This window comes from Uloborus diversus, unplaced genomic scaffold, assembly GCF_026930045.1.
Source record: "Uloborus diversus isolate 005 unplaced genomic scaffold, Udiv.v.3.1 scaffold_1126, whole genome shotgun sequence".
NCBI lineage: Eukaryota > Metazoa > Arthropoda > Arachnida > Araneae > Uloboridae > Uloborus > Uloborus diversus.
The window spans coordinates 27,333-52,743 of record NW_026557795.1 but is presented as its reverse complement, the minus strand read 5'-3'; the positions used below and the strand labels follow the sequence as shown (position 1 = coordinate 52,743).

Sequence of the window (25,411 nt, the reverse complement as noted above, 5' to 3'; positions counted from 1 at the left end):
TCCAGAGGTAAAGGAGGAAGTTAGTAAAAAGGAGGTGGGCATTAGCTGTGTGTTAGATAGTGGGAAAATTCCAGAGGTAAAGGTTAAAGTTATTGCTGAGGTGACAGACTGGGAAACTAAGGGTATAATTTTGGGAGATTCAATGTTGCGTGAGTTGGGAAACTCAATAGGCAGAGTTAGACGTAAGGTGGCTAAATGTTGTTTGTCAGCGGCTCGGGTGAGAGATGTAAATAGGGTTGCTGAAAAGAAGGGGGTATTTAATAAAGAGGATGAAATTACTTTGTGGGTGGGAACTAACGATGTAGGCCATAGTAACAACGATGAGTTTACAAAGGAATGGGATTCCCTGTTGGACAAAGCAACCAACTTTTCAGCAAATGTCAGAGTGGTTGGTTTGCTTCCCAGGTATGGAGTGCATAAGAGTTGGTTAAACCAACGGGCTACTTGTATGAACCTGATACTCAAGGAAATTTGCGTTAAGCGTAGTATCAGGTTTATTGATGTGTGGAGTAAATGTAAACACGATTGGATTGCTTGGGATGGCCTGCATCTGAGCTCTACAGGGGTCAAAATGGTTAGTGGTTTGGTTTTAGAGGCTTCAGAATCAAAAAACTAAGTTGGAATGGGGGGCATGGTTTTAGGAGCAGAATTCGAAAGGGTATTAACTATTTGGATTTTAGTAGAAACAGAAATAAGGTGGCTAATAAGAGAAAAGATTTTAACAGTTGGGATTCAAATAATCGTGCAGCATTAAATAAAAGTAAGATGGGCTTACTTAAGGTTTTTTATACAAATGCTCGTAGTATTAGGAACAAGATGGAAGAATTGAAAAGCATAATTATAGATGAGAGGTTGGATATTATTGGAGTTACTGAGACATGGGCTACCAAAAGTGATGATGATTTATTATCTATTGCTCGGTATAATTTGTTTAGACAAGATAGAGTAGGTAAAAGAGGTGGTGGGGTTTTATTTTATGTCAGAGACACTTTAACTTGCAATGAATTGGTAATTAATGATAAACCTAATGAGATTGATATGATTTGGCTGGAGTTGATGAGCAATAAGGGAAATAAACTACGTTTAGGGAACATTTATAGGCCACCCAACTTAAGCCAGGGTCAAGATGAACAGATGTTTAGTATTATTAGTGACATTTCAAGCAAGGGGTCAGTCATTATAATGGGAGATTTTAATTTTCCAGGAATTGATTGGAATATTTTTTACCATAGTGATAGCAGAGAAGAGGAATTTTTGAAAGTAATTGGTGACTGTTTTTTAGATCAAATTGTAACTCAGGGTACTCGACTGGACGTGATTTTGGATCTAGTTTTCTGTGATATAGAAGGTTCTGTTCAGGGGTTATGTGTAGGGGAACACATTGGACACAGTGACTGTAACATATTGTATACTAATGAGCATCGACTTGTAGCGCATGCGCTACAAGTCGATGCTCATTAGTATACAATATGTTACACGTCCTTTTTTTTTTTTTTTTTTTTTTTTGAACGTCTAACTGTTTTATTCACACTCCATGGACTGACTTTCCCAGCCAAAGCATTGGCAACCGCGCATGCGCTACAAGTCGATGCTCATTAGTATACAATATGTTACAATTAATATCATTTAAATTTTGTATATTACAATGCAAATTGATTTAGTCAACATTTTCAATGTTATTATATTGAATTTCTTTTTTTTTAATCAAACATATAGTTTCATCTAAGACTCCTGAATGTGTTCTTAGCACAGCACTTTAAACGGATCAGATAAAATCATCAATTATCAGATTTAAAAAAAAAAAAAAATATTTAAAAAAAAAATTCTTTTTTTTTTTTTTTTTTGAAAATTTTGTTCTGAAGGCTATTTTTTCTTCTTGAAGCTACTTATTTAAAATATTAAATTTTCAACATTCTTTTACTAAAATGAATGTAAAATAAACCAGTTTTTGTTTTTGAATAAGCATATTTTAAAACATTATTGATTTATTTTCTTAAATTTACATGTATATTGACTTCAGTAATATCATTTGCAATAAAATGAAATTCTTTTTTTGTTTCTTGACTTCTGTATTCTTACCACTACATTAAAAAAGTGTCAGAACAATAATACTGTAAAAATTGAATTTTCAATGTTCTAAAATTAAAAAAAAAAAAGAAAAGAAAAGAAAGAAAGAAAATAGAAGAAGATAGAAAAAATAACTTATAACCTATTTCTGTTGACATGGTTTTTTGCTACTTCATACTATTTGGCTAATTGCTTTTTATTACATAGTTTGCGATATAAATTGATATTTTAATGAATGTTCTGTGACACATTTAATATGTATTTAAATTTGCACACGAAATTTAACTTTTACAACTTTTATATTTACAAATACAAATACAATACAAATACAAAAGCGATGACCAGCAACAGGCTCTGGGCCCAGCTAGACTGGTCCTAGTCAATTTACAATCCCCAGTGAAGATCAATGGTCCTCTTAAAACTATCTACTCCCTTGCTCATTACCACCTCTTCCGGTAAACTGTTCCAAGGTTCCACTACCCTGCTATAATAATAATTTTTCCTAATATCCATGTTAGCCTGAGATTTAAATAGCTTAAAACAATGACCCCTTGTCCTGTTCTCAGTGCTTAACTTCAGCCCCGTAACATCTTTCATTTTAATAAATTTAAACAACTGAATCATGTCCCCTCGGTCTCTTCTTTGCTTAAGACTGTACATTTTTAACCTTCTAAGCCTGGAATCATAGTCTAAGTGAGAAAGTCCATTTATTAGCCTTGTAGCTCGCCTTTGAACCCTTTCCAATACATTAATGTCTTTCTTAAGATAAGGAGACCAAAACTGAACAGCATACTCCATATGAGGTCTTACCAAACTTCTATATAAGGGCAGAAGAACTTGTTTAGATTTGTTTGAAATAGATCTATGATAAACCCAAGCATCTTATTGGCCTTGTTACTAGCAATGCTGCACTGTTGGCTAAACTTTAAATCCTGACTTATTAAGACCCCCAGATCAGTAACTTTGTCTGCCTGACTAATGACTGAACCTTGCAAATAATAACTTGTACACTTATTTCCATGCCCTAAATGTAGCACTTGACATTTACCAACATTAACAGATATACCCCATTTATCAGTCCACTCTGTAATATGATCTAGATCCTCTTGCAGCTGATTTGCTTGTTCTTCATTTTCTACAGTCCCCATAACTTTGACATCATCAGCAAAACAATTCATGTTCCCAGAAATATTTTTGTGAATATCGTTCATAAAGACAATGAACAAAACAGGCCCTAACACTGATCCTTGAGGAACCCCGCTTAAGACCTCACTCCAATTGGAATAATTTCCCCTTACAACTACTCTTTGTTTCCTTCCGGTCAGCCAGTTTTTTACCCAAATGAAAGTTTTCCCTCCTATTCCTATATCAGCTAATTTGCTAAGTAGAGCAACATGCGGTACCTTATCGAAAGCTTTTTGAAAATCAATGTAAACAACATCTACAGGCTTCTTATTGTCCAAAGCCATGGTAACTTTGTCATAGAAATGTAATAAATTAGTTGCACAAGATTTGCCTTTCCTGAAACCGTACTGAAAACTAGTCAATAGATTATTAGTCTCTAGAAAATTTACTATCTTAATGTTTATCAAAACACTCGAAAAAAAGTTATTAAGAACATTAGCAATATCACTATCGTCCTGAATTAAAATTCCGTGCTCATCAACCAGTGGCCCAATATGACTATTTCGAACTTTCCCCGAATTAGCGTATGCAAAAAACCTCTTGGGATTCCTGTTTATGTTATCTGCCAGTCTTTGCTCCAACTGTCTTTTCTGAATCCGTACCAAATACTTAAATTTACGCCTTGCCTTACAATATTGGAGCTTATCTGCACTGTGACCAGTTTCTCTAAACCTATGAAAAGCAACTTGCTTGTAATTTAGAGCGTCTTTAGTTTCCCTGGAGAACCACATTGGCCAAATTTTAGTGTTGACACCCTTTCTCCTAAAAGGAACATGATCCCCAACCGTTTTCGCTAGCTTTTCCTTAAACTCTGCCCACTGAAGATTCACATCGCTATTGTCAATCCAGAAGAAAAAACTGCTTTCAAACTCTGCCTAAGTGCCACAAAATCAGTATTTCTGAAATTGGGCACAAACCTAAAATTCTCTACTTTGTGCGTATCAAATTTAATCCCAAACCTAATACTGTTGTGGTCACTGTTATATAGTTATAAAACATCCAGGGTTGGGTTCTTCAACGTGTGTGGAATGATAATACCAAAATAAGGAGGACAAAGTAATATGAACGTCTAACTGTTTTATTCACACTCCATGGACTGACTTTCCCAGCCAAAGCATTGGCAACCGCGCATGCGCTACAAGTCGATGCTCATTAGTATACATTATGTTACACGTCCTTTTTTTTTTTAAACAAAAAAAATTGATTTAAACCAAACACAATTTAAGCATGCACTAAAGATTAAAATGATAAAGACAAATAAGTGCAAAAATTACTAAAACAATCACAATTTAAACATATACTAAAATACTAAAATATTCAAGAAAAATGTCAAAAGTTTTTTTTTTTTTTGTTTAAACATAGTCCTGGAACCTGAGGGGTCTTCTTATTATGCGTTTTTCTCGTTTGGGGGTTGAGACATTATCAGGCAGAGTCTCAGTTAGATTTTCAGATGAATCCTCCCTTACTATTTGGGTGGATGGCGATTTTAATTTTTCCTTATCTACATCCAACTCCATGTTTTCTTTACTCTCATCTGGTCTAAGGTGAATTCTATTTCTTTTAAGTTCACTTCCTGCCGCTGTTTTCACTAAGTAAGATCTGGGTGTATTTAACTTTTCTATAACTGTCCCTGGAGCCCAATCTCGGTGCCCTAGCTGTACGAAAACTGGTTGATTTTTCTTTAGAGTTGACAGTTTTACAGCTGATCTGTCATAATATTCTCTCTGTTTATTTTGCTGCTTTTTTAAAATCTTTATTGTTTCATCTGTTGGGAACTTTGGTGTGAGAAGAGATGTTTTCTGTGGCATTACAGTTCTAAGTCTTCGTCCCATAAGCATTTCTGACGGTGATAACAAACTGGATTTTGGAGTGCTGTTGTATTCCAGTACTGCTAGGTTGGGATCTCCTTTGCTTCTAATAACTTTTAGTAAAATTGATTTCATCGTTCCAATAGCTTTCTCTACCATTCCATTTGATTTTGGATACTTAGGTGACGATGTTACAGGCTCTATGTCATACGACTTAGTAAAATTTTGGAAAAGTCTACTATCGAACGGTGGACCATTATCAGAATGCAACCTGCGTGGTTATACCATGTGTCCTAAAAATTTGTTTCAGTGCATTGATAGCTGGCTCTGCTGTTTTCTTTGTCAATTTCTTAATTTCTATGAATTTGGAATGGTAATCAACACATAAAAGATAGTCTGTTTTTTGTAGATACATGAAATCAATAGCTACCTCCTCCCATGGCAGTGTTGGTATACTGTATGGTAGTAAAGTTTCTTTTACATTAGCACGTTGATGTTGTTGACAAATTGTGCATGCATTAATGAATTTTTTTATATCTTCACAAAAATTTGGCCAATATACGTTTTTTGAAGCTTTGTTTATGCAAGATGTTATCCCTTGATGGGCTGAATGTATGTTCTGCAAAATTTCAGCTTTCATCTTTGTGGGAATTACTAATCTATTTCCCAGAAATATTAAATCGTTGTAACAGTGAAGTTCTGCTTTCTTGTCCCAATAGCTTCTAGTTTTCTCAGGCATCTGTTTAAAACTTTGCGGCCAACCTTCTTCAATGTACTTTTTTATTAAAATTAGCTCCGGATCATCTCTAGTAGTAATCTTTAGAACTTCGGTCTTCTCATCAGTAGCTGATAGGACTGTATGAACAACTGCTGCTCCTGCCTCTAAAAAACTAGTATCTTCACTACCTTTCAACGGTGTCCTAGACAATGCATCTGCGATATATAATTTTTTACCTGGTACATGTTTTAGTTCGAAATCATATTTAAATAATTCTAAAACCATACGCTGTAGTCTTGGGGACAACTTATCTATAGGCTTTTTCAATAGACCTATTAGAGGCTTATGATCAGTTTCAACCAAAAATTTAGTTCCAAAGATAAAATAATGAAACTTTTTACAACCAATTAAAATTGCCAACAGTTCTTTCTCTATTTGACTGTAACGTTGTTGTGTCTCTGTCAATGAGGATGACGCGTATGCAATTGGGTGACCCTCTTGTATCAAAACAGCACCCAGTCCAAATTGACTTGCATCTACAGACACTGTGGAGAGTTTATCTTTGTTGTAGAAAGACAAAACAGGAGAGTTTGTAACACATTTTTTTAAGTCTTCAAACGCCCTTTGTTCATTTGAACTCCATACAAATTCTTATTTCTTTGTTTGGTTTCTGTACTACAACAATAGGGTTAACCCAGTCTGTTGGTTCAGTAACTTTTTCAAGTACCCCTTTTGACACCATGTTATCAATCTCTGCCTTAACTTTTCCCTTTAAAGACGCTGGTATAACTCTAGGTGCAGAAATTTTTGGAACTGCATTTTTGTCTAATTTTATGTCATATGTATACAAAAGTTTACCCAAACTGCCAGTGAAAACATCATTGTACATTTTAAACAAATAAGGCGGATAAATTAAAAGTAGCATTGTTGCTAACATGTATGGGCGAAGACTGTTTAGATATTTTTAATAGCTTTGGATTAAGCTCCGCGGACTCTGAGAAATACGACACTGTACTAAACAGTTTTGATAATTATTTCGCACCGAAGAAAAATACAGTTATAGCCAGATACAAATTTTTCAATTGCGTTCAGGGGGAAAACGAAAGTGTTGATTCTTTCGTGACGAATTTAAAGGTTTTGGCTAAAGATTGCGATTTTGAAACGCAGGAAGAAAATTCAAGACCTTTTAATTATTGGCATAAATGATGTGGCGGTCAAAGAAAAACTTTTGATAGAATCGGATCTAAATTTAGAGCAGGCCGTGAAATATTGCCGTGCTAAAGAATCGAGCACCAAGCAAATTCAACTAATGAGTCATGCGTCTTCGGTCATTGCAGTAAAAGAGAAAAAGAATTCAAGCGCTTCTTTAGCTATTAACAAGCGTGCGTCATCGAAAAAGAAAAACATCGTGGATCATTCCGAGAGTGAAAGAAAGGCGGAAGTAAAAAAGAAATGTTCAAAATGTGATTCTTATCATCGCTACGGGAAATGTTTCGCTTTCGGAAAGCGGTGCTACAAATGCGGTAAAGAAAACCATTTCGCTAGTGTTTGCAAGAATAAAAAGATAAATTTAGTGGATAATACAGATGACTCTGATGAATATGAAACCGATAGTAATGAAATTAGTGTAGCATCGGTTGTTGACGGAATCAATTCCGAGTGGAAAGAAAAAATACATATTAACACCACTAAGGTATCTTGTAAAATTGACACGGGTGCGGAGGTCAATATTCTTCCACTATCATACTTTAAAGTAATTAAAAGAACTGAAAATATTAAGAAGACTAGTAAAATTTTGAGATCGTATACAGGACATTCTTTAAATGTCATAGGAACTTGTGAATTTTTGTGTAAATATGGCGATAAAGCTGAAGTCTTGGAATTTTATGTTGTTAAGCAAAATTCGAGTATTTTAATTGGCTTGAGTTCTTCTGAAAAGTTAGGATTTATTAAAAGAAATCAAATAATTTCAGTTGTTGAAAATGTTGATTTGTTCAAAGATTTAATTTTTATCTAGAGGCAACAGAAAAAACAAAATAAGGAGGACAAAGTAATATGAACGTCTAACTGTTTTATTCACACTCCATGGACTGACTTTCCCAGCCAAAGCATTGGCAACCGCGCATGCGCTACAAGTCGATGCTCATTAGTATACAATATGTTACATTAATGTCTTGTGTTAAATTAAATGAATGTCAGAAATATCATATATGTGTCTCAGAACATTAAAATATCAATTTATATTGCAAACAATATTGTTAAAATACTAGTAATTCAGGCAAATGTATGAAGAAGCAAAAAGACATGACGACATAAATAAGCTAAGTTATTTTTTTAAAAGCATTTTGCCTCAATGGAATTTACTGTTTTGATAAGATCAATAGAACATAACAAAGCAATAATAGAGCATAACAAGGGCAAAAAAAAAAAAAATATTTCAATATGTTGTTTGCATAAGGAGTTACAACAGTTTGAATATCAGTAAAATGTGACATTTTCCCTATTTTGGCCTAATGTAACTAAAAGCACATTAAACTTGCCTCAGTTAATTATGCATTTTTTTTAAAGTGCATATACTTACCTTTTAAGTGACACTACTTTTGCCATGGCAACTGAAAAGTGCAAACTGTTTTTGGACCTCAAAAATGGTTTAAAACGTCAAAAATGCCACTTTTTTGTGACCTTCATTGACCTTGCAGTAACAACTTGCCACACATTTAGCATTCATTTTGTAAAGTTTTAACCTTCTGTTCTTCGTACAAAAAAAGAATTTGGAGGCAAATTGTTCTCAGCAACAATTGTGGCTCATAGCGATTTCCATGTCTTAAAAATTGTGGCTCAATTTTTGCTGCAGCACGTTGACTTTTAGGGGCCCATAAAAACTGAACAACTCAACTTCAGAACAAAAAATTCTGGATTTGGGCTTTTAATAAGATAAGTAATAATTGGTAATGTTTTGGAGAAAATCTGAGATGGCATGAATCACCTCATAGTGCTAGGCGTGACAGTTTCTCAGATTCCTGCTCCTAATTATATAACAACATTATTGCTTTATAACTGGCTTCTAAAATTATTTTAGAAAATAAAAGTCTCATGAAACAAGTCATTGAGAGTTGAAATCTTCCCTTTTAATTCTGAATGTTTTTAAGGAAGATTCACACATCATAAAATGAGATGTTCTAAAACCACAAGAGATTTTTTAAATCCCATAAGACATTTTCAAAAACATTTATTCAGAAAATTAATGTGTTCAAACTGTTAGGGAAAATTTACAGGAAATTTGATTCTTCAAAACAAAAATTCACAGGGTGCTTGTCTCATTAAATACTGTTTTTGCTTAATTGAAACAAGCAATTTTCCTAAAATTTATTCTGAAAATGATTTTTAACAAGAACTTATTTAAAATTAATATAATACATATACAGACTAAGAATAGCTCTAAGTATCTCTAACTGTTCCTCTTTGCTGTGCATTTGATACATATTTTATCTATGAAATGTTAATTAAAGCTTATAATGCATGAAATAAATTATAATTAGTTATTGCCTTACTTTTTCAGATATTTCTTTAGATCTCATTTCTGTGCTGTTAATTTTGTCTATATTATTCCTTGCAGCACTATCTTCTACATCATCGCAAGAATTTCCATCTTCATCACTATGAATTGTTCAAAAGTTTTAAAATTATATATAAAAAATGAAACTAAAATACTTTAATCATAATAATAAAGCATAAAATTCCATCGTATTAAACAAACTCAAGAAGGAAGAATTGGAATTATCAAGGGAGCTAAAGCAAACAACTCAGGGCTGGTTAATTTTTTTTTTTTTTTTGAAAAAAAAAAAACCCAAAAAAACGTTTTTTTTTTTCGTTTAAACTGAGTTTGTTTGGTTTTTATTACTTTTTGTAAAGAAACACAATTTTATTTTAGGAAATCATATAGACTTTATCAATTAATTGTTAAGAAATATTTAATGTTCATATATATATATATATATATATATATACCTAATTTCTGTCTAATTAATTAAATAATTAAAAGTAAAATCTTGTAATTTAATTTCCTCATGCATAGAGATTTCTATGGGAGAATATTGTTCGAAAATTTTGTATTATAAAAAATGCAGTACGAAAATAGGCCTTGGTATAAATAATCAAAGAAAGAATTTAATGTGATTGTTCAGACATTATTAATTAAATAACGAAGAATAAATTCTTGAAATTTTTAATTTCCTCATAGCTATCTACAATAAATAAAAAAGTATAAGTAAAATTAAAATTACACATTCTTAAACATGGAAAGTATTTTGTAGTATCTACAAATGCATCACAAGTTTGATGTACATTACGGAACTTTAAAAATTCAAAAAAAAATTTTGGAAAAAAAATAGAACCAACTTCAAAATTGCTCTAAAAAGGGAAAAATAATTTTATTCTTTAAACACCATCGATAATACTTTTAAACATAATTTTTGAAGTTGGCGCAAAAACAAAAAGTAAAATCCAGTGTAACCATGCTTCGTTCATATTTTTTTCAGAAAATCATCCAAAGTTAGAAGCAAAACATTTATATCGTTATTCAAAGATGCTGTTATCAATGCATAATGTATGTGGTAGTAAAGGAACTAGGCCTTGTAAAATTTATAGTTGTAGTTGAATTATGGCGGTGAATGATCTGTTCTATCGTTTTTGCGCTAACTTCAAAAATTATGTATAAAAGTATTATCGATGGTGTTTAAAGAATAAAATTATTTTTCCCTTTTTAGAGCAATTTTGAAGTCGGTTCTATTTTTTTTCTAAAATTTTTTTCCATCCATTTTAGTGTAAATGTATATATTTCTGTAAAAGTAAGAAGTTACCATCATGAAACTTTACCCTTTTTTTTCCTAAAAATGCTACATACTAAAAAAAAAAACTATAAGCACATCTTAAACTTTAAGCAATTGGCACTAAAAATGTATCTTTGTTCCTCTCTGGAATTCATTTGTGTGTTAATTTAATTATAAGCATTTAAATATCCCTAACTAATTTGCATTTCACAGCATACTAGTTGCTTGTGATTCAGTCCTGTATAGTTGAGGCAAACATAACCTGGTAGTATTGTGAAGGCTAAGCAGATCCTGATCACTGCATCACCTTGCTTCCAGGTTAGCTTTACCACCACTATGGAGCAATGGCACTGAAGAAACTTAATGCTTGCTTCCGAGAAGCCTTTATTTAAAATTATCATTACAATTACTATTAATGTTACATGGCACCAAACTTTTATAACAATAGGTTTCATATTGTCGCGTAGATGAAGATAGTGAAGACAATGTGAAAGCCAAATGAAGCGAATGCTCGTTGGTCTCAACTCGAGATCTTTATTCAGAACCACGAATTAAGGTTACATCTGCTTACATACCACTTGAGAAAATGCTGGAATTTTCCAGAATCGGAAAGATACAGAAATCAATAGAACATTCGAGAAAATACGGGAAACAGTAGAAACCAAATCTTAGTAAAATTCACTTTTGTCCTAGTCGGGATTTGAACCCGGGTCGCTCGCGTGGAAGGCGAGTATTCTACCACTGATCCACCGTTATCCACGGATAGTAAGCGCAAACTTCGCTACATTATTTAATCATTTAATAGGGAAATTGCATGAAATTTACTGTTTTTTGCCCATAACTTTTTTTTCTAAAGAACAAATATGGTCAAACAAAGTAATGGGACCTAAGTTGAGCCATCCCCTATCCATTAAAAAAAGAATCATCAAAATCGGTTCACTAGGTGAGATGCTGTGAGTGGACAAACAAAAAAAAACATACATACGGTATGAACTGATAACCGCCTCCTTTTTGAAGTCGGTTAAAAAGATCAACGTATGTTTTGTTTCAAGTTTTTTTAAAGAAAGTTACAAATTATGTAATTTATTTACCTATGGTATCAGTGACAACAATTATAGAAACAGGACAAGTAGGTTTTAAAAAATCATTATGTTTTACATTTTAGAAATTTCACCTTGTTGCATTTAGGAATACAATTTTTTTATCCAAGAAAAAAATAATAATTAAAAGCCTTAGTTTGCAAGTACTCTTTTAAAATACAGTAGGTGCCACTTAATGTGATCACTTTCGGACAAATACAATTTGATAACAATAACCGATTGATAACAGCAGCCAAAAAGAATCCAGGACACACAAAATGAAGATTTCTTCAATTAAGGACCATTTATTTTTACAACTACAAATTGAAATTACGATGACTCAACTCTGCAGTTTGAAATTATTCATTAGCAGAATGGAATAGTTCTTTTTGTCCATCTATTAAACCATCCGTTCGATGCTAGAAAATCTTTTTTGCTCATTTTAAAAGCAAGAAAAAAGTAGTTTTTAAAGTAAAGTTTTTTCTGCATTAACAAACCGTTTTCACGCAAATCTTTTTCTCTGACATTCATAAACCACAGTTTCAAAGCAGATTCAAGTTCACCTTCTTTTCCAGAACCATTTCATTTGTTGTTTAAATTTTCATTTAGCTTCACTTTGTTTTCAATCTCGTCACATTTTTTTTCTGTTTTTTATAACTTAAAGTAATGAGACTGAAAAATAAATTTAGTTGTACTGCTTTGACTCATCATGGTTGATTTGTCGAAATCTTTTAAATTTTTTTCCATAAAAGTTAAATAGCTAAATCATTGCATTTTTTCTTCATGGCTAAATTGTTTGACCGTTTAGAGGAAAGTTTTTAGTCTAACTGGACAGGGAGAAAAATTCTTCTGCTTTACTGATTAGAAGAGATCTAATTTTCCCGGAAACTACTTGTCAGTGTTTGCCTTTGCATTTCTGTTGATTGAGGAACAAAATAAGGGAAAAAATTCAAAGTTTATGAAAAAGTAATAACAATAGACAAAACAGTTGGATCACAATATACGCTTTTTTTAAACATATGTTAATATACATGTGTTCTGGGACTTCGTGATTCTGATGATATTAAGCGAATGATAACATTAACTGTGATCACATTCAGCAGCGCCTACTATATTTTACTAATGAAGACTCCCAAAAATTAATGTTCATTGATTCTTTCACCATTCATTCCTGAGACTTTTTTTTTTTTTAAATAAGAGTACTGAGTTACACATACAGTGGCTCCCAAAAGTGTTTATACACCTTGAAATTTTATAGTAAAACCAAAATAATGCAAAACTGAATTCGAATATGAAGTCCATTTTTTTTTCACACCATTCCTATGCCATTCTGAATAAAACCCAGTAGTTGTTTTCAAAATATTGCCAGATTTTATTTTTGAAATTTGTCAAAACACGAAGAGATAGTAAAAATACGCCACAGAAGTCATCGTACACTGAAATATTTTTGAATAAATTCAAAATTAAAATTATCATATGTGTTTTTTTTATTACTTTTGTGTTGTAATGATACTATAAAGTCATTTGCCTTTGTGTATTTATTCCCTAATATTCTGCTTATTATTTAAAATGGCAGGCATGTATAGAAAACAACAAACACGATTTGGAATTTGTTTTTTTCCCCATCACAGTAGCCGTTAATTAGTTTGAAATGTCTCTAAATTGGTTAATTTATACCATTCTATTGTGAAGTGCTTGATAAAATGCTTTAACGACAAGAATCGGATCGAAAACAAGGTAAGAAAAGGTCAACTGGCAAAGTTAACTAAGCGTGATCAGAGGTTTATAGTTGAAAAGAATATGAAAAATACACATTTCAGAACTGAAAAAGTTTCTGACAAATTGAATGAAACATTTTACGTTTAATTTTTACCTAAAATTGTTCGCCAAGTTCTCTGATTAGCTGGGTTAAATGGGACCTCTTACCCGCAGAAATTTTCTTGTTCGTGCGAAAAACAGTAAGCTTATGCTTTCCGTCGTAAAATCAATGATAAACAAGCTCAAAATTTTTTGGAACAACGTCTTATTTATAAATGGAAATAAATTTTACATTTTGGGTTAAATTGTTGCATAATTGTAAATGGAAGAAAAAAATGAGGAATTTAAACTTAAGAACTTAGTTCGATCAGTTTATCAGGACGGTGAAGGTGTTTTTGTGTGAGGGTGCATCTCAGCATCAGGACTTGGAAATTTGGAATTTTTTGATGAATTCATGAATTATGCTGTTCATTTAAATATTTAAAAAAAAATTTTTAACTACTAGTCCAAAATTTGGTAATCGGAAACAACTTTGTTTTTTATCAAGATAACGATAAGAAGCCCACATTCGCGTTTGGTGCCTCAAAATTTGTCCTTAAGCTTAGAAATATCTCCTCAATCGCTAGATTTAAACTTATGGAACATATTCGGAGATATCTGGTGGCTAGATTACGAAAATACACCATTGAAACGAAAAGTAAACTAGAAACAGTAAGACTCATAGTGCGGCTGAACACTTACTCAGAAATTGCACAAAAAAATAAAGAAAAAACAATGAAATCTCTTCTCAGACGTTTAAAAGCTGTTGTTATTACTGCATGATATTCTACTAAATAATAACTTAGTAAAAAGTTAGATTATTTACTAATTTTTTGACATTTTTTCAAAGTGTACGAAGACTTTTGTGAAATAAAATTTCCGGCACTTTTTGGTTTTTGATTTTTAAAAAATTAAGTTTTAATGTTTTATTAAAAAATTTCATGTAGTTTTGTTAAAAATAGATCATAGATCTTCTAATAAAATACCTATTTTGAAATATTAATTCTAACCAATGGATAAGAGCCCATTTCATAGAAAGTCGTAGGTGTACAAACACTTTTGGGAGCCACTGTGTGCATTTTCTGTTTTCATAATCTCATAATAAATCTTCCATAATCAAGCAAATTAGGTAGTAAATGAAATTTTATTTGAAATACGCTTTGTAGACTATTTTGAAATGCAAAGGACTGAAAATAAATGACGATAGAATTAATTAAAAAAAAAGATCTACTTAGATTTTTTCTTCAGGTAATTTTAGAAAAACTTAGTTGAACTGCCTTGTACAAATATGTAATTAATAGTAAAGCTGCATTGATTTAAAAAAAAAAAAGAAAGAAAGAAAAAAGAAAAACTATTTAGCAAACTTGCATTACTTTAAAAAATATAAGTTTCTAAATTTAATAAATATGTAATTTATCTATAAAGCTTTGCTAGTTACTTTGCATCAATTAGATTTTACTCTGTGCAATAATATGTAAAATTTATGAAAACATTTGGAGGAAAACAATGAAGATTTTCAAAAAAAAAAACATTTTTGAAAAAAACATGTTTTTTTTAACCATTTGGTTTAAACCATGGTTTAAACCAAACCCTGAAACAACTACGAGAACATTCTTCAGCCATTATACAGGGCCGGATTTAGGGGAGGGCAGGCGGGGCTACTGCCCCAGGGCCTCCACAGTAAAGGGGCCCCCCACAATAAAATTTTTACAAAATATCCTAACTTTCACGGATCGGAAATATCTGATATATACTTATATCAAAATATTCGGATATATATCAAATTATCGGATATTTTCGAAAATATGATGATCTTTTCGAACCCTGATTAGGGGCCTCCACACTTCCAAATCCGGCCCTGCCATCATACATAAGTTTGATAATCTTTCATTTGGAATATGTAGCTTAGTTTTAGTCACCTTATCTTAAGCTGGATACTATCTTACTGGAAGATAAGCCAACTTGCAAGCTTAGATTCATGATTCAAGACTCAAAAGGCTTAATGTGTAAAGTTTGGATTGCAAGAAAGTAGTGATGTGGATCGGGTAAATACCCAGCGGGTAGGTAAATATTTTTTGGGTATTTACCCGGGTATTTACCCAAAACCTGGGTAAATACCCAAAAACTGGGTATTTTATAAAAAATGCAGAAAAGTGAATGAAAATTTTTTTTTTTAAATCTAAATATGAAAAAATTGGTAAAACTGATATATACATATGTATTAAACAGTTTGTAATATTTTTTATTGAAAGACTTGATGAATTCATGAAAGAAACATATCGTGAACCAAAGAATCTTTCTTTTCAATGTCATAATTGGAGAAGTATAAGCAATTCATTATGAACTTCAGGATTTCAAAATCACAATCTATTTTAGTCATATCCAAAATGAAAAAAAAGGAAGCATGAGGGATGTTTGGAAGAATAAACTGAGAAGTTATTAAGACACTATGGTGTTATTTATTTTACTGATATTTAAGTGATAACATGGAAAATATAGGAACAGTTTTCACATTAATAAGCAAAAAAAAAAAGCGAAATTTTCTTTTCTGTTGCCTTGCTCATTTGCATTTGCTCCCCTGTAGGGTGGGAAGGTAAATATTTTCTTGGGTATTTATCCGAAGGCAGGGTAAATCCCGCTAGTAATTGCGCATTTTGCAAAAAAAATTTTAGGTAGTATTAAAAGGTGAATATTTTCTTTTTTAAACATAAACCCTAAAATAAAAGATTAAAAATTTTAAATGAATTTTAAATGTTTATGTATATTATGTGTGTGTGTATATATATATGTGTGTGATACAGAATACACCTGAACAATTGAACTAAGTTTGGAGGAAATTTCTGCATAAGATATAGGTAAATAAATAGTAATTAAAAATTGAGCGACACTTCGTTACATTTTGATGTCATGCAGGGACATATTACTGGGTTATAAAAGACTAGGACCTTAAAAAATGATGTTTGCTTTTTTTGTAACCAGTTAAGCTTTTTTCTTCTTGTAGAATGACTTTTTATATCGGAAATTTGGCTATCAACATTGATTAGACATATCCAACACATTTAATGTGAATATCATATTAGATTGCTAAGCTGTTTCGCACAATAATTCTTTAAATATGGGATCAAAATACAATTTTTGGGCAAAACTTTATTGTTTTGTATATGGTTCATTGTATATATACATAATGGAATACATACAGAAAAGTATTTTAGTTGAATATAAATTTTTGAAATAAATACCCGGGTATTTACCCATTTTAGGTATTTACCCGGGTATATACCCTGGGTATTTACCCCTAAAAATAAATACCCGGGTATTTTACATCACTACAAGAGAGCCAAAGAGATGATCATGGGTGGCACTCTTAAAAAATTGTTTTTTGACAATTAACAAAAGCGTTACATTTATTTAGCAGAGGAAACACTACTGTACATTACTCAAATTCAATACTATAGAATACCTTTAGTCAGGTCTGGATTTATGTACAAGCTAAGAAAGCTACAGCTTAAGGCCTCTGCTTTGTTAGGAGCCCCCAACTCCCGTAAATTAGCATGATTCGTTCCAAAAAAAAAAAAAAAGAAAAGAAAAGCACTTGAAAAATAAATTTCATTTTCTAGTGCTTGAAAACATTGAAACTTTTTTTAAAAAGGGTGACTACAAACTGCAAATGGGAGGGGATAGGGAGAAGGAATCCCAATTTATATCAAATTCAGCTCCTTGCTACTTCCTGCACCAAAAATGTAAAAACTATGGTTCTCAACTTTTCTGAAACATGCTACAAATTTTTGTGACTCACATGTTTCATATCTTGTTATTTCTATGATTCCGAATGCAGTATTTTGTAAATTCATTTGGTATTGCTTGCTTTTAGATTACTTCTTCTCATATTGTCAATCTGTTTAGCAAGGAAACAAAATTTGAGTTTTCTGCCCCACTTGCAACCAAAGCAAAGTTGTTCTCATGAGAAATCCATAGTTTCATTTTTCTTTTAAATTTAAAATAGCTTTTCTTACAAAGTTAGAATTGTACTGTAAAATTTTACAATCAAGTACTAAAATATCAGAGACTGGAGAGTACAAATGAAGGGCATTAAATAATTTCAGTTGTTCTAGAGTGCTTGAAAATAATTGGACACGTCTTTGAAAATCCTAAGCAAGTGGGCTCCAATTTTATTTCTTATCAAGTGTATACATTTGGAATCGTTCAAATGGGCAGTATGTTACTCTCTTGTTATAGATTTTCTAAAACTATACACTATTTATTTTAAAGCATTTTTTTTATTGATCATCTTATATTCATTTCATTGTTGCATTTGTCGGTGGGTTGGAGGGGTGATTAAAAGCTAATTGTACCAAAAGCCAATGTGAGCAAGTAACAATGCATTGTTTTTTCTCTTCACGTGCTCTTTCTCTATGTCAATTACTGTCATTGATTTGTCGAATCAAAAACAATTTTTACTGTATGTTATCATAATTTTTGAAAGAGTAAATAACATTTTTAAAGTTTTGTTTGCCTATTTCTGGCCTGATATTTTTGTAGTTCCAGCTACATCTCATACGGCTTCAAAATGCAGAATTTTATATATATATATTTTTTAATTTCCTCCAGGGGAGAAACCCTCGGGAAAACAATTAGAAATATTGTATACTCTATTTAACAGGAGTACTGGATCACTCTCTTGATACCATTCCCCTCTTAAGGTCAATCCAAACAGGACATCAGGGGAAAAACACATTAAAACACCATCGACAAAGTAGAAGTATTGCAGTATGTATCAGAGGAAAGATAAAAACGGAAAAAATAAAAAATTGCATCTTTTGCACCACCAAGAGAATCGTTGTCCAAACTACAAAAGGGGTCCCATACCTGAAATAACTTAAGGCCCTATTAAGTCTAAATCCGGCCTTCAGCATTTATGCAACTTAAAATTATAAATTTTCAATTTAATCAGAAAATATTTCTGGATGAGTCATTCCTTCAGTTTTTAATGATGCTCTTTGGACTCGATGGTGCAATTTACTACATGCAAGTATATAGGACAATTATTTATACTAGTCAACCCGTGCGGAACTCCGCACTGTACTTCGAATCGTTTCATAAGGCATTTCGCTCTTTAAAAATTTCAGAGAAAGAATATTATGAAGAAAAACCGAAAAAAGCAAACGGAAAAAAGTAAGCGCACAAGAGAAGGCATGTAATTTGAAGATATCAGTAACAAAACCTCGTTAAATACAAAGTTGTGATAATTTGATTATCGCTCCCCTTTTGGTTGTACGTATTTTCAATGCAAATATAAATATCATTAAAAGTGTGGCTGAGTGACACGTGAAAAATCAGTAATTTTGCATGTGAAAAAACAGGTTGTGGCAAATACAGTCCTGTTCATGTGAGCATCTGACGGGAAAAAAAGAAACATTAAAGACATATTTAGTGGCACGGATTCGAACTGGCGCCATTCTGATTAACAGTTCGACGCTCCAACAAACCTAGCAACTATGCCTTCCTTTTCAAATGCTATTCATTGAAGGAATGCGTAATAAAACACAGGAAAAAAATTTTTCGCCGAAAAAATATAATAAGATCATGCATCTATGTTTTGTCATTAGCCAGCATGATACGATTTAAAATTATTCGTAGGACATGGAATTTGATTAAAGAATGAGGAAGATCTCACACGTAGCGATTGAAACAAACATTCTAGAGAAGTAATAAATTCGGTTGAAAAAATAAGTGTTTTTATTTTTGAATATTCAACAATTTCCCATAGCAGGCTTCTTTCACCTGTACAGCTTAAAAGCCCGCACTTGTTTTTCTTTTAATCGAACACTTAAATTTCAAAACCAAAATCAGTTGAACTGAGACCGTTTTTTAAGTGTAATTTTTCGAACGTAGACAAAATGTTTTTTTTTTTTTTTTCAGCCGAAAGCAGAGGAGTAGAAAATGATTTCTTACTAATGAAGTTGATAATAATTTTAATGTTTTATATCGTATTCGAATAAATAATTAAAGATTTACTGGTTGAAACTCATAGTTTTAATTTGGCGTAGTATTTTTTCATTTGTACAAAAGTTCGAACACTGCTATTAGAAAAATCTACATTTCAGCATACAATGAAAATGTTTTTCTGCACAAAAAGGATTCCCTTGAGGTATATCTAATACTTTTTTTCATGCTTACATTATGCTCAATGGTCTGGACAGAGTCAAAGCTTAAAAAAAAGGGAAGAACACCCTTCGATTAGCAGTCAACTTATCTGAATAACTGTAGCCTGCATAAAAGAGTCGAAACACCAAACAGCATTCCTACTGCATTTATTTTATTACGTGTGTTATCTGTTGTATGTTATGAGTACATGTAATGCATAATATTACTGTAAATTTGCTATTATGTCGGACAGCCCGAACTGGCCCGAAGTTCAGACAGTTTATAGCCGAACGCTCTACCGAAAAAAAAAAACCCACAGGTAATTTTAAATTTTTTTCTTGCCGAGAAGTGTTTTTATTTTTAAAATTTTTTACAGTTTGTTACCGCAGGCTGTTTGAACCGTTCTGACTTAGATGGCAGCACGTGTTCATCATTTAACAGCACGGTTAAAATACAAAATAATTTGAACTAAGTTCTTTTTTAAGCGTAGCTTTTCAAATGTAGTAAAAATGTGATACGCTATTGGTTTTTTTGCAAAAAGAAGAAAAATATATATATTACCCTTTAAATTGAGGTAGTATTTTTTTTTATTTGTACAAAGAGTCAAAAACTCATTAGAATAATCTATATTTCAACATACGATTTGTTATATTTTACTGAACAAAAAACAATTCCAATGTAGTCTGAAATCTTAAACCTGATACTTATATTTTCGCTTACATTATGCTTTAATTTTCTTCCTGGAGCCAAAGCTTTAAAAAAAAAACCTTACAATTGAGTATCAATTTAGCTCCGTGTTGCATCAAGTTTTCATAACAGCTAAGAGCGTTTCTACCTCATGTATTCCCTCATATTTGTTATTCATTGTTTATGTAATGCGCGATATTTTTCTAATTTTTTGATGCAGATTGTCTGGACGTGGACCCCAACACGCATTCTCCTGGTTACCAGTCGAACGCTCTGCCGACCAAGCTATTCAGCTCTGTCGGTAACAGTGCAAGTTAAAGTTATAAATTTAACCGAAATCCTCATTCTGGTTCTTCAAAACAGGTTTTTTTTGCCTGGAAAAACAATTTTTAAACCGTGGGTCTATTTTTCGGCAGTAGCCTGCACGATAAGCTTTAAAATAAAGTGTAAATCAAAGAAATGGATCAAGAATTGAGGAAAATCTCGCGTAGAAACCAAAAACAGGCTACACAAATAATATATAAGGATATTTGTTTATAAACATTTTAAAATGCTGTAATGGCAGCTGTTTGGAAAGTTTTTATGTCTGTCATAGTTATTTTCTCTCCCATTGTCAACATTCATACAATATTAATTAAAATATTTTTTTCTCTTTTTTTTGTGGAAAAAGTCCAACTATACGAATTATTGATTATTGAAATGGGGTTTGGTCACAATTGATTCAGATAATTGGAATTTCTTCTGGATTTCTTTTCCCTTCTGATATTTTTAAGTTCTTTCACAATTGTTCTATGGCAAAGTTGTATGTTCTGTGACATACATTAAACTTGTTAACTCATTTAATTTGGGGTGGCAGTAGGCCCACCTTTTGGGGGATCTTAGAAATGTAATGAAACATTTTTGTACATATTTTGGTGTTTTTTCCCAGGAAATCTATTGAACCCTAATGACCTTTTGCCCGGAGGAGGGGGCAAAAGGTTTGTGGAAAATTTTAAAGGAATTTCCTCTGGAAAATTTTGAGATGATGGGCCTGAGTGGTTGGGATTTATAAAGGGAGTAAAGCCTGTCCTAGCTGATCCCAGATGCTAATGCTGGCTGCCTCACTTGTATAAATAAATACCTTTGCTCCAGATTACTGTTTTTCTTAAATTCTTGCATATCGCTTACAGAATCATCATTTTCTGAGCTTAGAGAAACCTGTGAAAATAAAAATTAAGAATAATTACAACCCAAATTCAAAAAAATAGAATATCATTACTGTTTAAACAAAATTTGTCCCCAAGTCGGGCGAAATGAATGCAATCTAATTAAACAAAATAAAACATATTAATGAATGAGTGAAATATTTTCAGCAACCTTAAAGGCATTATTTGAACAATATAAGGGTCGTTAACAAATTTGAAAACTTTGTTGATTTTTTATATGGGTCAAAAATCTAGAATAATTCATTTAATGTGAATTTGAAGAGTAGCAAAAATATTTGCATGCCTGTTAACTGTGCAGGTTTTGACAAGTATATAGCTTGGCTACCAGAAAGTTGTTCGTTATTCTTTTGCTGAAAAGGGTCGTCAACGTGATAAAATCGGAAACAAGAAAATTGCTTATTATACCATTGTTTAAAGTCAGAAAAAAACAGTAACTCTTGAATTAAAAGAAGGATTTACTATCTACGTTTTTGAATTAAAGGAATATAGAAGAATCAATCAACTAAAAAATAGCTGAAGTAAATGAGGCAGAAAACTTACAACAGCTGGTAGAGATGAAAGCAAATTACAGTGAATTGTCCAAAATAACAGTTTTAAAAATGCCTCTTACATCCATAAGAGTTGGAAAGAATATCTAGTTATCGTATCCAAGTCAACTACACTTGGACGATTGTATTAACTGCAGTTGCGAGTCCTGGAAGTAAAATCAAAGATGAACATGAAGCAGAGATATGCACAACTCTCCAGAAGCAAAGAGAAGCTCATCTAGGTGCAACAAGACTGAGAAAGTATTTTATTCTGTGATAAATCTTTATTTGAAATATCTGTTGAAGAAAGAGATATTTGGGTTAGAAAATAATTTTAAAATGTAATGAACAAATATTTTTTCTGGAGAAATCACACCTACTTTTCTGATTCCTTAAGCAACAAAATTTTGTTCATTACCCTTTTAAATTATTATTTTTAATGAAATATATGAGCTGTCATGCTCCTGACGAAATGTTCATTCTTCCCTAGAATGGTCTTACTGTACCATATATATAATTTAATTATATATTAATAACTTAAAGTATTTTGAGAGCCAAGTATTACTTTTTCTTTCCTTTTTTTCAATTTCAGTCCTTATCGTTACACGTGTTTCTAACATGTCATAAATATTGAAACTTTGAAGTATGGTGGGAATAGGGCCAATGTAGTTTTGCTTATAAAGAATCAGTACACATTTATAAAAAAATTATTCACAATAGTGAGCCAAAATGTGATTTTGCTGACTAGGCCAGAGGTAGCCAGTCCACCCCTGGATGATACTCATTACCCAGTAACAGACAGGATGAGAAAAGGAGAAGTAATGGACAAAATTCCCTTTTTTTCTTCAAAATGTGCAAAAGTTCTTTATTTTTAGAGCTAAAGCTTTATTAACTTCAAATGAACATGAAACACCAGCTGACTTCGTGGTGGCTGTTCATAACCTTCCACCACTGCCTTGTATATATATACAGAGTGTTCTGTTTTAACCTGCAAGATCTTTATTTTTGCGACCGTTAGTCCTAGATGTATACTTCCAATCGCAAAAATGTTCAAAATCTGATGCAGAGTTAAGGTATTGAAAGCCTGAAGTAAACATAAAAACAAGTTAAAAAATACAAAGTTTAAATTTTTATACGGCCCCAGGTTCCCTAACTTACATTTAGGGAAATAATCTCCATTGAAAAATAATTCCAACACAAAACGTTTGAAATTAGTAGTATTTATCGGTACAATATTCACCGAGATATGAAACGCAGCGTTTTGTGATTTACACCACTTTTCACTCGTCGTTAATAAGCACATTTTGGGGGGTTTAAAATAGCAGTTAATAATTGTTTAAAATTATATGTGCATAGAGTGTGGTTTTTCAAATTGTACTGTACAGTAGATCCAGTACTGATATTTGTAACTTTAAAAAAAATGAAAATGATGATGATTTATGTTGCGTAGCTAAACTGGTATTCTAATATATTTTTAATACAGTTGCTTCACTAGTTCTTTTATAATGTTTCCATCTATGGCAACACGCTTCTTCCTGGTTTCTTTCGCAATATTACAAGAGCAGCTTCCACTTTCATAAATTTTTGCATTTTACTAAGATATTATTCGGTTAACTTTTACGGATTTCCTTTTCTTGACTTTTAATTATATGTATGGAAGATTCACTCATAATTAATTCTTGTGCTACCTTCAACGCATTTTGTAGTTGAGATTCAGCTTTTTAAGAAGCTTTAGCATCGAGAAGCTTTAGCTTTTCTTTAATTATCAAATACTTTCTTTTCTTCTATCTTCACAAACTTTAGATGAAACAGCTCTCTAAGATGTCATTATATTTCATCAACTTTCTCACTTAGAATGAAAAAAATAAATGGAAAATTAGTAGTTATTTGTATAAGCGATGTTCAGACTAGTACGGTGTGTGAACTTCCACTCTCAGTGATTCTAAAGGGATGAAGGTCTATTCACGAATATACGAGGCGTATCCGGAAAGTAAGTACCGTTTTGAAAAAAAAGCTATAATTTTTTTTTTTAAAGATTATTTAATGTTTACACGAAAGATCATACCTTAAATTATTTTTCAACATAGTTTCCACCATTGTTGAGGCACTTGTCGTAGCGGCTCACCAGCTTATTTATACCTGTTAGAAATAGAATTTCTACAAATATCTCTACACTTACTTTTGCTCAGGTAACTGAACTTCACGATAATCAATCGATGCTTTTTCGGACCAACGATCCGAGTGAATCGGAAGTGAGTGATCGGATCGGATGTGTGACGTAACAGACTACCGCCATTGGCTTAGCAGGGAGGCGTCTCTGCCACTTGGTGCATCCTCATTGGTTGCGTGGATGTGAGGGCATTGATGTGAATAATGATGAGGACAGACTATTTAATAGCGATCGGAGCTGATATTCGCTCTCTCTTTTTTAAGACTCGTTGGGTGATGTCTGTCCTGTAAAAGGTAGCTAGGGTAGAGCTCGTATTGTTCGGCGGATTGCCGACTGTGCTTGGCTGATCGTAGTAATAGATTAGCGAGCCGTATTAGGATGAGCTTAACTAACTTGCTAGTCATATTTAATTAGTCTTTTTTACCTTTGGCTTCAGTTATGTTTATACAATTATATTTACCTTTTTTCACGTGTTAATAAATTTTAGTTATTTTTTAAAGAAGTCTCTTCATCAGTTATTCACAGAAAGTAGATGAAATGTTAGTTCTTTCACTAACTCTGCAAGAAGTATTACAGTTAACAGGTGGTATCATTCATCAATGGTATCAAGATGGTTATGGGCTATTCCTGCCATAACTGACATTTCACGTGCAAAATTTTTTTTCAAAACCTTGCTTTCTGTGAGAAATTGAGAGACTGTTGGTGAAGGAGGGGCCGAAGATTTTTTGGAATTATATTTTTAGAGAATGGCGTGCTCTAGCATAATGATAGAGAAATTGAAGGATGACAACTACTCTTCTTGGTGCAGTGATATGAAGTTTGTTCTCATCGACTGGAATCTATGGAATATCATCACTGGAAAAGAGACCAAGCCCGAAATTAGCACGGATAGAGGGGTTACCGCGAAAGACGTCGCAAATTTCGAAGCTAGGAGACAATCTGCTGTTGCCGTGATATATCTACACGTCGGAGATGAATTCAGGAAAATTATTGAGAATACCGAAGATCCCCACGAAGCGTGGAACCAATTGAGGGAAAACTACTTTCCAGACAACAGAAGTATCAAGATGAAGCTCTTTTCGGAGTTAACCTCATCTAGGATGGAAGAAAACGAGAAAATCAACGTATTCGCAGCCAGATTGAGGAGAATTTACGATCGTATGAAGGAGTTCAAGACCCCATTTTCGGAGGAATT

General features: G+C 32.3%; 1 protein-coding gene across 1 annotated transcript in view; it reads right to left on the bottom strand.

The window, feature by feature from the left end:
• Positions 1–25,411, bottom strand: part of LOC129232258 (protein starmaker-like) — a gene marked incomplete at its 3' end in the record, with an annotated part of 61,052 nt that overhangs the window by 8,744 nt on the left and 26,897 nt on the right. Inside the window, exons 12-13 of the mRNA XM_054866463.1 lie at positions 21,435–21,511; positions 9,330–9,435 (exon numbers count right to left, since the gene is read on the bottom strand). Coding sequence (XP_054722438.1) covers positions 9,330–9,435; positions 21,435–21,511 — 183 coding nt within the window. The remainder of the gene's footprint in view (positions 1–9,329; positions 9,436–21,434; positions 21,512–25,411) is intronic.